Source organism: Cnephaeus nilssonii (genome assembly GCF_951640355.1).
Source record: "Cnephaeus nilssonii genome assembly, chromosome: 10".
NCBI lineage: Eukaryota > Metazoa > Chordata > Mammalia > Chiroptera > Vespertilionidae > Cnephaeus > Cnephaeus nilssonii.
Window position 1 is genome coordinate 16738203 of NC_137081.1, and position 18937 is coordinate 16757139.

At 37.8% G+C, this 18937-nt stretch overlaps 1 protein-coding gene across 3 annotated transcripts in view; it reads right to left on the reverse strand.

Annotated features, from left to right (window-relative positions):
* ERBB4 (erb-b2 receptor tyrosine kinase 4) overlaps positions 1-18937 on the reverse strand; it is a 932247-nt gene that overhangs the window by 404542 nt on the left and 508768 nt on the right. For all 3 annotated transcript variants that reach the window (XM_079783180.1, XM_079783179.1, XM_079783181.1), the window contains exon 3: positions 12564-12750. In XM_079783180.1, the coding sequence (XP_079639306.1) occupies positions 12564-12750 (187 nt within the window). The remainder of the gene's footprint in view (positions 1-12563; positions 12751-18937) is intronic.

The following is an 18937-nucleotide window of genomic DNA, read 5'->3' on the forward strand; positions in this document are numbered from 1 at the left end:
ATACTGTATAAAAGTAATCTCTGGGGAAACGAATTCTCAGCAGAATTGGTAGCTTTACACAGCAGGGGCATTTGAATACCGGAGAGGAACTAAGAAATTAAGAAATGAGAAACAATGAATAGGATTTGCTTGGCACCACTGGGAAAATTTGGCTTAAACTCGGTATTTAAAACCAACTGAAATGTTTTTGTTGCTCAGCTTATGTTCCTCTTTGCTTTCTCCCTAAATGTCATCCAATGGTGTGCTTTTCCCCTGAGGTTTCACAATCTTACCAGGAAAATAAATGTACACACATGTGGATATTATTACTGTGGCACATTGTTATCTCTATGTTAGGAAATAAATGCACACTGAACAATTACACCCTAATAGAAGTTCCTACCCACATGGAGTTGCATTTTTTTCATTAAAGGCTTGAACTTAAGTTGCCAAGAGTTCAGAGAGCAAAAATTTGGTATCATAATAAATTTAGTATTATTTGAAATGGTTAATATCATGTCCTCAGTTGTCCTAAAAAAAGAAGTTAAGCAATAAAGATGTATACATCTTTTTAAAAATATAGATTTTAATTGATTTCAGAGAGGAAGGGAGAAGGAATCATTAATTGGCTCCTCCTGCATACCCCCTAGTGGCAATAGAGCTCTCAATCTGGGCATGTGCCATGCATGACCAGGAATGGAACCCTGTCCTTGTGATTCATAGGTTGACACTCAACCACTGAGCCGTACTGGGCGGGTGCAAACACCTTTCATTCAATTCTCATTTTCAGGTGAGAAAACTGAGACACAGCACTTAAACAGTTTTGACATTTCCCTTGTCAGTTGCAGTGCTGGTATAAACTTTCAAATTGATCAGGTTTCAAAACCCAAGTTCTTTTTCCTAGTCCATGCTGCTGAGATTAGAATAGAGTATGTTGAAATTATTGCTTTCATAATCTAGAAACCTACCTTTTCATCTAGAACAAATAAACTAGTTTTGAACTGTGGGTTATAAATCAACATTCCAAGGCAAAATTTATATTCCTATGTCAAGAATCCTTCAATCATTTTACCTCTGAGCTCAATTTTGATCATTTTCTCCTTCTCCAAACTACCCCTGACTTTATGCCCAAGTCATAGAGTCTATCTTTCACACAATAAAAGCTATATCATTCTCTGTGACTGTTTTACATTTTTTTCATGAATGAAGGAACAATCAGAGAACTATAAATGGCAACAATCAGTGCTGGCTCTTAGTTATATGTACAAAGATTATAGACACCTGTGGATTTTCAACTGTCCTTTACACCTTACTAATTTTATTGCATTTATTTCAAAGGACTTTTTCTACTTTCCAAACTACTTGGTTTAAGTAGTCTTTGGCAATTATAATGAGAAATGTTTTTCAAAGAGAAACCATCTTGTGGAATACCATTTTATGTTTATTTGCACATGCAAAATTTAGTTATGTAGTTTGAAGCTTTAACTTCTATTAATTTAAGTTTTATACATTATCGTTTATTCCTTCTTTTAAATGTAAGATTTTGTGATACAGAAGGAAAACGTTTCAAAATCTTCTCTGATACTGAATATCTCTAAGTCACATTTTAATGGATTAAAATATAAATGAAGTAAAAAGCTACATTAAATCTCTCACTAATTTAAATATAAATCAGGCACCATATTGACATAAAATGGTTCAATAAGTACTACTGAGTTTTAAATATTCTTCAATGTTTTATATTTAATAATCAACCAAATGTAACATGAGAAGTCACTGACCTGGTAATACATATTAAATACATAAAATAATTGAATAGCTACCTAAATTATGCAGATAATCCTCACTAATGTCACAAAGGAGGTGATCTCTGATATATTCATGTTACACAAAAGATAGTAGGATTTTTCTTAATTTTTAAGAGGCACTTGAGCCAAGACACTAATTGTTGATTCACCCCTTTTCCCTGAGCACCATAGGCCGGCATTTGAAGCATGATACAATTTTAATTGCAAAGATTTATCATTATGACATGTAATTTCTAACTACATGATATGACAATGTAATGCATATGTGTGAAATTCAGCCTCATATTCACAATGTGAAAAGTAATAGCAATGATGTGGGCTGCTTCTCTGCTTCATTTCATTTTTCTGCCTTTACTATAGAAAATATATATCTGTACATATGGCAAATACTGCCTTCATTATCTTCTCTATCTTTGCCTTGCAATACATGCTAAATGGTATTCTTTGAGTGATACTATAAAGCTCGTGTCAAATTTCACAGTGTTTTGTAGATAAACTAGAGGCCCAATGCACAAAGATTCGTGCAAGAATGGGCCTTCCTTCCCCTGGCTGTTGGCACCGCCTTCACTCTGTCCTGGAGCCACTTTTCCACTAGGGCCCGGAGCCACCTCTCCACTTTCCCACACTGCCCAAAGGCCCGGAGCAGCTGGGGTGGTGCAGAATGCCTGCGTCATTGCTATGGCAACGATGCAAGCATCACACCCCACCCCCAGGCGCTCAGTGTCAGCATATGCAAATTAACCCACCATCTTTGTTGGGTTAATTTGCATACTCACTCCTGATTGGCTGGTGGGTATCGCAAAGTTACAGCCAATTAGCATGTTGCTCTTTTATTAGGTAGACCAGAGGCCCAGTGCATGAAATTTGTGCATGGGGGTGTGTGTCCCTCAGCCCAGCCTGCACCCTCTCTAATCTGGAACCCTTCAAGGGATGTCCGACTGCCTGTTTAGGCCTGGGATTGGGCCTAAACGGGCAGGCGGACATCCCTCTCACAATCCAGGACTGCTGGCTCCCAACAGCTTGCCTGCCTGCCTTCCTGATTGCCCCTAACCACTTCTGCCTGCCATCCTGATCACTCCTTAACCACTCGCCTGCCAGCCTGATTGATGCCTAACTGCTCCCCTGCCAGCCTGATTGCCCCTAACTGCCCTTCCCTGTTGGCCTGGTCACCCCTAAGTGCCCTCCCCTACTGGCCTGATCGCCCCCAACTGCCCTCCCCTGCAGGCCTGGTCCACCACAACGGCCCTCCCCTGCCAACCCAGGCACCCCTAACTGCCCTCTCCTGCCAGCCTCATCACCCCTAACTGCTCTCCCATGCTGGTCTGGTCCCCCCCCAACTGCCCTCCCCTGCAGGCCTGGGTACCCCCCAACTGCCCTTCCCTGCAGGCTTGATCACCCCCAACTGCCCTCCCTTGCAGGCCTGGTCCCTCCCAACTGCCCTCGCCTGCTGGCCATCTTGTGGCAGCCATCTTGTGTCCACATGGGGGCGGCCATTTTGTGTTGGAGTGACAGTCAATTTGCATATTACGCTTTTATTAGATATGATAGAGGCCTGGTGCATGGGTGGGGGCCAGCTGGTTTGCCCTGAAGGGTGTCCCGGATCATGATGGGGGTTCCCTTGGGACATGGGGTGGCCTGGGAAAAGGGGCCTGTGGTGGTTTGCAGGCTGTCCATGCCCCCCCCCCCCCAATGACCCAAAAATAGGCTGGAAGCAGGTATCTGGGATTTATTTATCTTCTATAATTGAAACTTTGTAGCCTTGAGTGGAGGCCAGGGCAGGCCAGGGCAGCGGAAAGCTTGGCTTCCTCCATCATCGGGGGCAACCCAAGCCTCTGGCTGGCTCCAGCTCTGTGGCTGCGGCCAACTTTGTTGGGATTTATTTATCTTCTATAATTGAAACTTTGTAGCCTTGAGCGGAGGCCAGGGCAGCCCAAGACAGGTGGGAAGCTTGGCTTCCTCCATCGCTGAGAGCAACTCAAACCTCCTGCATGCTCCAGCTTGTGGCCGCCACCATCTTGGTTGGGTTAATTTGAGTACTCGCTCCTGATTGGCTTGTGGGCATGCCTTCTGGGCATAGGGGAGGTACGGTCAATTTGCATGTTTCTCTTTTATTAGATAGGATGATGCATTTGGATTACAATTAGGTCATGTCCCAGGGGAAGGGGAGATGGGAACTGGCTGAAAGAAGGTGAAGGGATTAGCCAAAGAACATGTATGTATGACCCACAGACATAGACTATAGTGTGGTGATGGCCAGAGGGAAGGGAGGATGGGAGCCAGATGGAGGCAGGAAAAGGGGGGGAAATGGGGACAATTATAATAGTGTCAAGAATTAAGAAGTTAAAAAAACAAATGAAGGTACAACAACTAATAAAATTCTGGTAATATGAACATTTTAAAAACTAGCAGTCTGGGTGCAGTGGCTAAGTGGTTGAGCCTAGATTTATGAACCAGGAAGTCATGGTTGGATTTGTAGTCAGTGTACATGCCCAGGTTGCTGGCTCAATCCCCAGTGGGGGCCCTGCAGGAGATAGCCAATCAATGATTCTCTCTCATCATTGATGTTTCTTTCTTTCTCTCTTCTTCTCTCTCTCTCTCTCTCTCTCTCTCTCTCTCTCTCTCTCTCTCTCTCTCTCTCCATTTCTCTCTGAAATCAATAAAAATATATTTTTATAAAAACTAGCAGAATTTATAATAGGATTCTTGATGGGATATCAGCAGATGTAGAATTATACATAATATAGAGCCATCCTGCTAAATATTAAAGTAGAAAGTTTTGAGAATTGAGGGAACAGTTATGATTAAAGATATTATTTACTTTGTTAATAGTTGGCAGAATATGCTCATTATATGTCACTAAAAACCTTTAATTAAAGTTTGAGGCCTTTTATTTCATAGTAGATAGAAAATTAAAAAATGACCTTTCTGATATTAGCTTTTCTCGATATTACTGATACTATAAAATCAAACTTCTAATTTGTATCACAGAGCAAATGACATTGAATAAATTAAATTATCTTAGAAGGAAGAGAGAGGCTCACCATCTTTCTTACTTTTCCTTGTAAATATTTTTGAAAATTATAATGATTATTACAATTCAAAACAATACGATTTTAGCTAGGAGGTATAAAATGTATTGCACAGAATGGGTCATAAAATATTAAGGGTGGGGGAAGGGAAAATATTATGGGAACTACTGTAGAGCAACATAGAAAAGCCATGTATTGAATTTCTGGGTAGACTGGTATTACATGGGTTAAGAAATTACAAGTGAAAAGATCCTCTTTTCTCTCTGATATTCTATCATGAATTCTAGCTCATATGTATCACTAAGAGGGCAAAGTTTAAGAAACTTCCTAGTGTAAATGACTTTTCTCCTTTGAACAATAGTTTCATCTCTTTCACCAGTATTATCAATAAATCAGCTATATCTCAGGAAAAAACAACCACAATAATTCAAATTTCCTGGCTAATAATGTTTATTACATCAAAAGGTGTTGAGCCATGCAAATTCTCATTTATCTATTCCCTGATAGATACAGATAAATGGAAAATTCAATTCATCATTTATGAAATATTGGCCACTTCATTTGCAACTTGTTTTATATACTTCTACAGTGAACAGTTTCACCATTATAATAGCAGTTATCTTGCTATAATTCTAGGAAAGTAATGAGGTTTGTTGTACCTCTTTTTTTTTTTTTTACATATTACTATATTTAGATTTAATGATATATAGTAGATAACTATTTCAGAAAATATTTTATGGAGGAGTTTCTTTTGTGCTTTATTTGTTGTTAAATAAATGTTATATTATGATGATAAACTTTGAATATGGACTTGGGACTCCTAAAGATATAGGCAATGACTATGCCAGAAATAATTCTCAACACTTTTCAACACAGTTTCTCTGCAATAAAATAATTATAATCTTCTCGCCCTTACTTGTCTCTATTTAGTCATTAAGATACAGAATATGGGAACTATTTATAACTATCCAATCTAATAAAGAGGGAATATGCTAATTGACCCTCATGCCGTCGCAAAGATGGCAGCACCCACAGCCAATAAAGAGGGAATATGCTAATTGACTGTCCCACCCTCAAAGATGATGGCACCCACAAAGATGGTGGCGCCCAGTCCCCTCAGCCCAGCTGGGGCGGCAGGCACATGGCAAGGCCGGGCCCGCCTCCAGGTAGGCCTGTCAACTCGACGCACCTGCCTCTGGAGTCCCCCAGTCCCTCAGCCCCTCAGCCACCCAGGACCGGCCTGAGGCACAGGTAAGCCTCGGATGGTGTCTTCCCAGCTGCCTAGGGCCACCCAAGGCTCAGGTAACTAGGGCCAGCCGAGTCTTGTGCTGCCTGCAGTGGCAGCAGCAGAGGTGTGATGGGGCGTCACCTTCCCCTGATCACCTGGTTGCCACCCGCCCCTGAGGGCTCCCGGACTGTGAGAGGGGGCAGGCTGGGCTGAGGGACCCCCCATCCAGTGCACGAATTTTCATGCACCATGCCTCTAGTACAGTGGTCGGCAAACCACAGCTTGTGAGCCACATGAGGCTCTTTGGCCCCTTGAGTGTGGCTCTTCCACAAAATACCACGGCCTGGGCAAGTCTATTTTGAAGAAGTGGCGTTAGATGAAGTTTAAAAAATTTGGCTCTCAAAAGAAATTTCAATCATTGTACTGTTGATATTTGGCTCTGTTGACTAATGAGTTTGCCGACCACTGCTCTAGTATACTTATATTGTGGAAACTGAATGTGAGAGTAAAAAAAAAAAAAAACAACTAATTTTTAAAAAGTCACATTTCTGACAAACAAGAAAACCTAAGTTCAACATCTAGCAGCTTAAAGCACTTTAAGAAGCAATACCTGGACTCCTGAGCCCAGCTGACTCAAATATAAAATGCAGTTAGATCCTAAATCATAAATGACACATTTTATATTTTATAATTTAATTACATCAGCCTAACATGCTTTCAATTATTATAAAAATAGACTGTTTCTATTACCTTTTACCAAAAGCAGACTTTTTTTTCTCAAATAAGGCATAACATTTATTGCAGGAACTACATTTAATGCTGTATGTGAAATTTATAATTCCACTTTCACAACCATCTTACCAACTGTCGATTCTCATTATACTCCTTTGAAGATGAGAATACGGAGGCTTAGAAAGGTGAGTTTCTTGCCTCAGAAGAGAATGTGAACAGAGGGAGTCATGATCCAGAGCCTGCGCTCCGATTAGCCATGCTTGGTAATGAAGCCCTCACCTCCTGATTGGGTTCCGTAAAACATGGTGTCCATTCAGTGCTGCACTAACATGATCACCACTAGCACACGAGGCTATTTATTTATTTATTTTTATTTTTATTTTTTTTGCACATGAGGCTATTTAAATTTAACTGAATTAACATTAGATAAAATTAAAATGTAATGCCCTTCATCTCACTAGCCATATTTCAGGTTTTAAGCAGCTACATCTTGGCTACTGGCTACTCAAGTGTGTGGCAGAGACTGTCTCCATCATCACAGACAGTTCTATTGGGCAGTAGGGCTTTAGAAGGTAAAACAGGAAAATAGTGGTGCTTGACTCTTAAGTAATAATAATAGTAGTGGGGAAAATACTTTCAATGCGTTCACAGAGTGGCTGGTGGGTAAATATTTGTGAGAAATTTAATATTTACTGAGAGGAGACAGATGTGCAGAGATAATTTGGAAGGGCTCGTATCTCAGTGTGTCTTGAATATACAAGTAGAACAAAACAAAGCCAACAAATATTTGAACTGGCATCACATTCCAAAGAATCCTAAACGTTTTCCATTAAAACTAACTATTAACAAATATTTGTCAGTTAATGGCTAAGAGTATAGTAACCTTGATTTTCGAAAGCCACTGTTGAATGGCAGTGGTTATAAAATGAGTTAATTGATCTTTTAAATCAAATCTAGTGTTTACAACAGTATCATTTTGTGTATTTATTTATGTATTTTTTGTCAACTTACTGCCATTTTCTGTACATATACCCATGATGTATTCAAGTATCATGCCACAATTAAAGTCCAAGTTCTTTCTAAAATATAAACTTAAGTTCTTCTGCTTAATTTTGAAATGTTTATGCTTAAAGGAAATTTATTATTTTGCTGACTGTGGTCCTATCCTGAGAAATTGTCCTAAGCATTGTTATCAATGGCACAATATGAAGAGATGGGAACTTATCTAGATTTCACACAAGTTAGCCCTATTAGCCACAAGACCTTGGGTCTGGTGTCCTTATATGCAAAATAACAATAAAAATACTTTCCCAGTCAGCATTCTTGGACTGTGTGTGTGAGAACATTTTAAAAAGGAACATGAAAGCATTTTTAAAAAGGAATAAATCTATAACAATGTAAGAATTATAATAATTGTGCCTTCGATAAACATTGGAAGACAGCAACATGAAGCCTCACTTCTTATCTAAGACAGAGAAAGTTTACTAGATGATACATTTACATATATTTTAAATTGCATTAGAGACTTGTCAAAGATTGCATACATTCTTTATTCCTTCTAAAATACAAATTCATGTTATTCCCAAACATGACTCACACTGCCTCCAGAGCTCTGGTTTGATTCTAGCAATTCAGAAGGTGCAAAGAGCTAATGACTCTGGCCCCTGCACTGCTTGGTGACTGGGAATGGATGCAGAAAGTTTGCCAACTCTTTTCCCCCGCTTTTTACTAAATTTGTTAGGGTGACACTAGTTAACAAAATTATGCTGGTTTCAGGAGCACAATTTCACACACAGCGTCTCTACACTGTGTTATGTGTTCACCACCCCAAGTCAAGTCTCCTTCCATCATCGTTGATGTCTGCAGGCCCAACAAAGCTAATGTCCTGCTCTACAGGCAAGGAAGCAGATATTCTGATATTTTTACTGCTTTCCTCAGAATGAAATAATAGATTCATGGTGATATCTAATCAGTTTCTATTATTGCATTTGGGACCCTGCAGAGCCAAGACTCTCTTCCATTTTCTGAATGCCATAAGCAAGCAAGCATGCTTTCTCAACAAATGAGCTTTCATAACGGAGGATTTTTACCTTAATATGCTTTCTCTCTTAGGGAAGGGTACGTACAGATCTTAGTGTATCTTAGGAACAACGAATTGGTTCTCTAAATCTAGGAGCACATTCTAGAAATTTGCGGAAATGATCACTCTATCTGATCCCATATTTATAACATTTCCTTTCAAACATATGTTTCTGTTTTACCTGTACACAAAAACACATTGCTTATGGTTTTCCTTCTTTTAGTCACTATACATCATCTGGCATGACAAGCAAACCATGGTCTTTAAACACATTGATTAGAATATCATTTTTTTTTAGAAATTGTAGACCTGCTCTTAAAATTGGCACCTTCATAAGAGTGTACCACTCTTCACGGATTCCATCTGACTCAGAGGATTTTCAGTATGTCAGTTTTGATTAATTTAATGTTTCCAAATAATTTATCCTTAAGTTAGGAGTATTCTTGGAATCAATTATTTTCTTCAGATTTCAGAACATGCTGTGTAGCTCTCTTAAGGTAAATATTAGCAGTATCTTTGTCAAACATTGTATCTGACAGCAATCTGAACTAGGCTAGTTGAACCCACTCAAACATTAGTCAGACCTTACACGGAGCAACTGAAGAATGCTTAGCAACTCTAACGTCAGAAAAAGAACTCAGAATGAATATGTCTGTTGTTTAGGTCAAGACAAATGTCAGGGTCAATGAAAGATGAAACATGATGATGGAGATTTGAAATGAAGGGCTGGGGCAACAGGTGCTTGACCCGAGCCACTGAAGAACAGGAGAGCGGTACTGGGGAGTACGGAAGACAGCAGTAGTACTGAGAGTAGACAAAAAATAAATAAATAAAAAGCCTCAGGCTTTTCACTTCCAGAGAAATGATCTTATACTTAAAGCAGTTTCAAAGTGGTATCAGAATAGGCTATGAAATTCGGTGCCACTTTTTGTCTAAACAAGTCACCTTTCAAAACCTCAATGAAGCAACAGGAAGGATTTGAATATACAGAACATGTAAGGTTGTTTCATCAGTGTGCTGACACAAAGGAAAGCCAAAAAGCTAAAAACAACACAATACAGAGAAGGAAAACTGAGGTTCCCTAAGCATCCTCTGTGTGAAAGGGCCGTGGTTGACAAGTTCCCTGCCTTATTTCATGAATGCCTAAAACAACACCGTGAGGTGGAATTTTCAATTTTAAAGAAGAAAAGGGAGACAGACTGTAAGTAGGGATCTCACTTTTGAATAGAGAATTTTCTCATTCCACATCCATACTTATTAAAAATACACTGAGTCAATTACAAATGGCCTGTCCATTTCCGTATCAGGTTATTTATTTGAACAATACTGAATAATGTGAAGGGGGTTGAGAAACTTAAACTTTAAAAGGTACTGTGTTACTTGTTCTATTTTAATTAATAGCTTATGTTTATTTGAAGACAGACATTCAAATGTAATGGTCAGAAGTTACATTCTTCAAATGCAACATCATTCAGATGCATCTCCTGGTCTAAACATTTTATTTTATTTTTGGTTGACCAGAATTCAGTAAACTTAATATATTTTTTACTTTTTTATTGAGGCCTCCCCAAAATATTTTGGCATTTCACTTTTTGTTTAAAATGTGTTTTTGTCCACATCTCAAAAATAATCTAATCAGGATGACCTAACATGCAGTTAACCAATTAGAATATTTATAAAATCCTATATAATAAAGATGTAATATGCAAATGGTCGTTACGCCATGAAGCGTAATGACTGATCACGTAACAACCAGATCATGGATCAGCAGGAGGGTGAGGCAGCGAGCTACAAGCGGGCGGCAGAGAGCTATAGGAGGAGGCAGGGCAGCAAGCTATGAGGGGGAGGCAGGGGGAGCTACAGGAGGGTGGGGCAGCAGGCAGAGAGCTACTGGAGGGCAGCAGCGAGCTACTGGTGAGCTACTGGCGCACAGATTTGTGCGCAGGGCTACTAGTATTAAATAAAGGCACTAGTACATAAATACGTTGGTTTTAAAAAAGGAGAGTATTTAGCCAACTTTTGAAAAACATAAATTATATATTTGTAGATCCCAAATTTCACATACTCAAATAGATACCTTATAATTCATAAAATACAAATTCAAATATTTAATGTAAAGTATGGTGAGAAAAATGTACATATTTATGTATTAAATTTGTACCTATGTATGGAAAAAGTCTATAAGTATCACATATTATAAAATAATAATATAATTCAAGAATTATATAAATTTCAAAACCATTATTCATTTCTTCTTTGATTTAATCATAGAAAAAATGTGAAGAAAACACAATGTTTCCTATGCAACTTTTAACTGAACCATATTATTTTTAGAGTCCTAATTTCAATCATGCAATTTGCTCTATCCATTCCATTTCCAAGTTCTTCCTCCTATCATTATTTCCATGCAAGTAGTAATTTAGTAAAAAAAAAAAACACACCAAAAAAAACTTGCTTTTTTTGTAAGATAACTATCTTTGAAACAAAATAAAAATAAAAATGTTGATGAAGTAATCTATAAATTCCAAAAATTTTGCATTTATCATCATGCATTCAATTCTATGGCAATCATGTCCAAAGTCAATAACATAATCAGTATTCCTTTCTTCATCCAAAATATTCCAATTTTAGCTCTCATGTCTGGCTAATTATGAAGCTACTTCTAACTTAAAATGATATATTTTACATTCAGTATAAATAAAATAAACTAGTAATTTAAATATCCTGTTAATAATAATCTTATATATTTCTTAATATTTTAAAGTAATATTTCTCAAGTATTTCATTTTTTAATATCAAGAAACATTAACAGTGAATGAACTCAAATACATAGAAAGGCACTATATATTTTGATGCAAAATATACAGATATTAATTTAGATTAAATTAATAGCTTAGACTTCTTTATCCCACTGTGGGATGATAATTAATTACTAATTAGCACATTTTGATTACAGGCACACATGGCAAAATTTATTATTAGAAACCCTGCCATGAAAAGCCTTCCACCGCAGCCTTTATGAACTATGAACTGTGTGAACTATGAAGGGTCTGCACTAAGAAGATACCAGTGGGTTGCAAAGATCAGTTTAAAAACAAATTCCTACCAAGTGTGTTTTTTTGTAGCAAGATGATAACATTAGGTTGTTAGCAGACTGTCTCCTTGATTAGGGGGGGAAATCACTGATGATATGAAATTAAAGCGCTCTGAGAAAAAAATCACAGGGGCATTTAGCGAGTTACTACATAAGAGAAATCAAAACTGAATTAATTAATTAGATATGTTTTCCAAAAATATGGAATTGTACAAAATTCTAGATACAAGGGCTTGTGTATTTACTGAGCTTTAACGAGACAGTTGCTTCACTGCAGCTTTGATGATATGGTCGGCCATTCACCTGAGACCCCCAAACACAGCATTCTTAAACCTGCTTCCTATCTCAGTTTTCAGTCACTGAACATTTCCTGAACAGTGTACTTCTGTTCAGCTGAGATAACAGTATTAAGGTCTCCCTCAGACTGCACTCACAATATCTGTACATAAAACAAGGGAATCATAGGGAATACTTTCTCATAAAATGAATAAGTAGTAGATATAAGTAGTGTTCCTCAATGTAACACATACTGCAGTAACCGCACACACACAGGTGTGTGTCTATAACCTTATATTGATGAGAGTATATTTACTATTTTATATATTTTCCTTACCTGTCAAGTTCTTCAATCCAAGTTCTTGAAGCCCAAAGTTGCCATCTTTTCTGTAGTTTAAAAATATTGCCAAGGCATATCGATCCTCATATAGTTTTGTCCCACGAATAATGCGTAAATTCTCCAGAGGCAGGTAACGAAACTGGTTAAGAGCCACTAACACGTAGCCTGTGACTTCTCGAATAGACTGAAAAGATACAAATAAATGCCTGTGTTAAAATATTAAAGATTATTTATCGGTATATTTATGTAGTCATTTACATAAAAATAAGTCAGTTAAGTCTATTTTTTCAGTATTAATAATATACCCATTTCCACACCATGTTGTAAACAATTGCCTTGATAATACAAGATCGCAAAGAGTTAAAATCTCATTTGAAATATGAGTTGTATTTTTTTAAAGTCATGTATGTGCCTACAGTAAAATAATGGATTTTATTTTAGGAAGCATTCTTTATACTTGAGAGTTGAATATAATTCAAGGCATGGAGATCTAATTTATTTTTTTAATATATTTTTATTAATTTTAGAGAGGAAGGGAGAGGGAGAGAGATAGAAACATCAATCATGAGAGAGAATCATTGATTGGCTGCCTCTTGCAAGCCCCCCCTGGGGATCTAACTCACAACCCAGGCATGTGCTCTTGACCAGAATCGAACTTGGGACCTTTCAGTCCACAGGCCAATGTTCTATACAATGAGCCAAACCAGCGAGGGCAAAATCCTGTTTATTGACAGACTGAAATGAGTAAGAATACATAACCATCAATCAAATTTCATATAAAAATGCAATTGGTAAGCTTATTACAAATAAAACAAAGCTGTATCAGTTTGTAAATTGTGGGACAGATTGCAAACTGCTAATTTGGTGTTGAATGCTATACTATCAAAGAACAGTGGCCTCATCTGTCTCTGGGGAACACATATATAAAAATATGCATTAAAGACACTATGGTCAATAATTTGATTATGAACACAATTTTTATTTTTACTCTCTACTTTTTAATATAGTTATATATAATATAAATTAATTAATTCAAGGTTTGTGAGACATTTTAAGGCAAAAAAAAGTCACCAAAAAAGGCTTTAGGTTTCATTTAAAGAGACTTCGCTTGGAGCAATGGGTGCAGGAAGCAGTGGGCAGATGATGTTTTATTGAGTTGTACACTTGAAACCCTATATGGTTTAGTGAACCAATATCATCCCAATAAATTCAATTTAAAAAATAAAGGTATAGTTTTCCAGTATAAAGAACAAGATCATAATGACAGTTATGAACATGTGTGATATTTTTGTAAAAAATTAAATACACTGCAAAAGTACTAAAATGTTTTATATTTTTAATGTCAATTTTATGTTATTTTAGACCTCTTAATTTCAGATGTCCCAGTGCTCAGTCTTTGGTATTCTCCTCTCCTTCCACTTTTACTCCCTTGGCGATCTTATCCGGGTTCAAGTTTGCCAATCTCCAAACTTTTACCTCCAAACTCACCCCTAAACTCCACACTCATGTCCAACTCCCTTCTCTACATCGTCACTTGAATATCTAATACACTTCTTTAGACATACAACTCTAAAACTGACCCAGCATCTTCCTTCCCCCATCCCACCAATAGTCTTCCCTATCTCAGCTGAAGTCAATCTATCCTTCCTATTGTTCAGGCCAAAGTCCTGAGATCATTCTTGACTCTCCTCTCACACACCTTCCTATATGTCCCATATTTAAAATGATCAGGGATCCAAACACTTCGTACTATGTCAGCCACTGCTGTCATCTGAGCCACCATCACTCCTCATCAAGATTACTGCAATAAATCTCTCTGTTTCTACTCTTGATTGCTTATGGTGTTTTCTTGGTTAAGGCTACCCCTGATCTTTAAACAAAAATCATATCATGACACTTAAATTCTTAAAATGCTGAATCTTCTCCCAAGTCACTCAGCGTAATGCAAAATTTTTCCAATGATGAGTCAAAACCTCTATCTGGTCAGCCTGGTGCAGTAAGCACTAGCCATATTTGGCTATTAAGCACTTGAAATGTAGCTAATAAAGATTGAGAGATGTGTTGTAAGTGCAAAATACACTCTGGACTTCAGAGATTAAGCATTAAAATTACATTTTAGATATATTGCGTTATATAAACTGGATTATTAAAGTTAAGTTGACCTGGCTCTATTTAACTTTTTATTGTGGCTACACAAAAATTTAAATTACATTTTATAGGTATCATTATAATTCTGCACTATGCAATCTGGCCATCAGTGTTTTTATTCTGACTTCTCTCTTTTTTTTAAACTCTCCACCTTGTTCATTCCCTTTGTTGTTCCCACATGACAACTGTGGTCCTATCCCTAGGTGCTCACACCACTCACAAAGGCTTGAGTTTCTCTCCGTCTTGTTATCTTCTTGGCTAATTTCCTCACTGCCTTCAAGTTTCTACACAAATCTCAACTTCTCAGTAGAGGTCAACCCTGCCACATTCCCTGCTCTAACTTTCATTGTTTCTACATTACTTCTCACTTTCTGATGCACTATAGAGTTTATATATTTATTAAATTTAGCAATAACAATCCATCTCTCCTATTCCAAGAATATAAGCTCTACAAGGACAGAACATTGATTCATCCAATCATGTGTCCCATGTGACCAGAACAGTGATGGTACATAGTAAGAAGCCAACAAGTATTTGTTGAGCACTCCGGCTGTTCTCTGGCCACACCTTCACCACTAAGCAAAGTCTGTGGAGTCAAGAGAAGTGCCCATCTGGAGTCAGCACTCATTTTTTCTTGACCATGCTCCAAGCGACTTTGATTCCAGAATTCCATTTCCAGATATCCCTGAGTCGTCATTCAGGGCCTGTGATACCATCTTTCCCAGCTCGGACCCCACACAGTAGACTCTGCCACCAATGTCCATGCACCTTGGGAGAATGGGTAGACCAGGCACAAATGTCTGAGTGGTGAGGGCATGGATTTTGGATGTGTGGGCTACAGTGTCCATTCAATTGTGTACACTTGTGCTCAATGGTTGAGAGTCAATGTGAACTGGGAGGTCACGTTTCCATTCCATGTCAGGGCACATGCCTAGCATGTAGGGCTTGCAGGAGGCAGCCGATCTATGATTCTCTCTCTCATCATTGATGTTTCTATCTCTCTCTCCCTCCCTCTTCCTTCATCACTGAAATCAATAAAAATATATATTTAAAAAAGAAACTTAGGAGTGAAGAAGTGAAGTCAGCAGCAATTTTATAGTGTTTATTAGGGAGATGAACTATTTTTAGCTATCCTATATAACAAAAGCCTAATATGCTAAGTATCCAGTCATTTGGTCATCCTTTCAATCAATCAAAGCATAATATGCTAATGATATACTAAGGCTGTTCATCCGCTCACTATGACATACACTGACTACCAGGGGGCAGATGCTCTGACTGGTAGGTTAGCTTGCTGCTGGGGTCCAGCCAATCGGGACTGAGCAAAACAGGCGGGACATGCCTTGGAGCCCTCCCACAGTCACTTTCTGGCTGGCCAACCTCCCGCATCCCTCCCAGGCCCCGATAGTGCACTGGTGGGGTCCCTTGGCCTGGCCTGCCCCCTCTCTCAATACAGGACCTCTCGAGGAATGTCAGAGAGCCGATTTCAGCCCAATCCCGCAGGCCAACCCGAGGGACCCCACTGGTGCACAAATTCATGCATCAGGCCTCTAGTTAATTAATAAAGATGTGCTATTCAGCATGGCTTTTAAAACACACATTAGCAGAAGCTACAAATAACGAGCAAATAATAAGGGCTCTGATATAAGAAGTGTTCTAGGTATGAGCCAAAAACAATGCTGAACACATAGAGAAGGATCAAATCAACATAGAAGAGGAAGCTCCAAGTGCCTTCAGTTATAAGAGAAAGTACATCATAACGCTGAACTTATCTGCATCTGCATGTTATTTAATGGTTTTATATTTGAATTATTTACATTGTAAAATGTATGAATTTCTAATTCTAGGGTAGTCATTAAATTATTCTTTGAAACAATTCTGTTTTCTTCATAGAAGTCCAGGTTAAACCAACAGCTACTCCTTTGTTGAGATTCAGGGACTGGAATAATTGTTTATTATAACTGAGATTCTGGTGTTGAAAATGAGTCTCTTTTATTGTACATTCTGCTTGTTATTCTCTTGTCTTGCAAAATAGTGTGTGCAATTTAAACATCGGCTTGACCTATATCCTTTTGCTATGTGAACTCTGGACATCATTATATGTCAATGCCGAGGATGCATCTGTTTAACCCACTTTGTACAAAGCCACCAAAAGTAGGTAATATGTAATTCACCGAGAGTGAATTATTTGATGATAATGATGGTGAAGGCCCTATTCACCTTATTCCACATACCCCCTTCTCCTATCCAGACAATGTAAACAATAGGGGGAAAACGATAACACAAATCTCTCAACCCAAGATTTATTGCTGTAACATTTTATGTCTGGAGGGGCTCACAGAACCAATAGCTTTTTAACAAATTTTGGAGGATAAATTTAAAATTCTTTTATTGTAATGCAATCAATTATGCCTTAATTTCCATCACCTACTTCTTCTATTTTTCTGCTATTCATAGTCACATCCTTTCAGGTACTCTTAAGACCTGTCTGTGAACAAATATCTTGAAATATCTCAGTAAGAAGCTCCACTGCAGATAACATGAGCTACAAAGCATACTGATTGCAAATAAAATCACAGGCAACAACTTAGCAATGGTCGGATTACTTTCAGCTTAATGCTGAGAAAGATGTAACAGTCTGATCATCACTCCGATAAATATGTCTTTTTAAAAAGGTGCTGTGTAAAGTTAGTCTACTCCAAAGCCAGAATTAGAATTCCTCCGAGTGATGCCAAGTTCCATTTGAAAGTTATTTACAACTGGCCTGGGTGCAGAAGCCGTTGTCTTCCAAAACCTTGTTGTAGTTGGCTTGACAGTCACTGTGTGGTGACCTGGAGTACACCATTTAAAGTTTATGTCGTTATTAATGATTGTGGGCACGTTCTATGCAATAAATATATCTAAATTGAATTATGGTACCAGATAAAATTATAGAAGGGAAGAAGCTTGTCTAGCATCTCTTACCATGAGTAATCAACAAACGATTTCATACCCTCCTTAAAAAAAGAGTCAATAACATGGTTATATGTTAATTTTGGCAGCTCACTAAGCAATCCTGGTAAAAGTCAAGAGTTATCTGAAAGTGACAATTAACTTTTACAATGCCTGATAAGGTCACACAATCATGCCAGTTACCCATTGTTCTTTCCTTTTCAGGCATCAGGATCTTAGTAGCACAATTTAACTACCTAAGAACTTTTTATGAAAATAAAACAACTCTTAAACAAAGGACTTATCTAAGGAAATTATAATAGTAAGAAATGAAGGTTCAACTGCCAAGCAAAGCTAGGCTCAAATCCAGCCTTTGTGCTCCCTGGCTTCATGATCTTCATCAAATTGTTTATTCTAATAAACCTCAGCTTCTTCATTATTATAAAAGTTTTAAAAAGATTAAAAGATATAATAAAAGTGTCTGACAAATAATAAGTGTTCATAGATGCTAACTATTACAAATATTATCTCAAATAATAGCCAAATTAGCTCTCTGTGAAGAACTGGATGTGAAACAAAACTGAGTATAACATCATTGCATAAGAACTGTTGCTTTTAATTCCTTTGTTATGTAACTTTGGTATGTTTATGTCCTGCCTCTTCCAGTTGCAATGTATTCCTAAATGAAAGGCCTGGTTCCTTATACTTTTCTTCTGTGTATGTTACAGCCCTTAGTACAGACTCTGGCACTGAGCAAACGTTCACTAATGGCTGCTGAATGGAATGGAATTGGAAAGTAAGAAGTTATGCTTAAGGTCTTTTGAAATACCGTTTTCCATGGAAAATGTTTCATAAACGTTCTGCTAACAAAATCGTTGTTGGAACAACACAATCATGATTTGTGCCCAAGAACCACAGTGGTGAGAAGACCTCGCCAGAATGCCTCAACGAAGAGAAAACCCTGACTCTGGTTCTGGCTCAGTAAGTTTTAGTCTCAGGAAATTGCCTATTTTGTCAACCAAAGAGTGAATACTCACCTGCCGATATCTCTCTCCTTGTGGTGTAAGCTTCTGCTGACTATAACTGATTAATTTCCATTGTCAAAGCTTCTACATCTGCTTTGGTCAAGGAGTGAATACAGCTGAAGATCATTAAAGCTTTAAATGCTTCAAAACTCTTCTAAGCCAAGGGGCAAATTTGTTTTGCTCATGGCATTTGATGATGAAAACCAAAATAAATGGCAAAACAAAATAAATTTTACCAACTTTCCATACGATACTAATGACCAATCT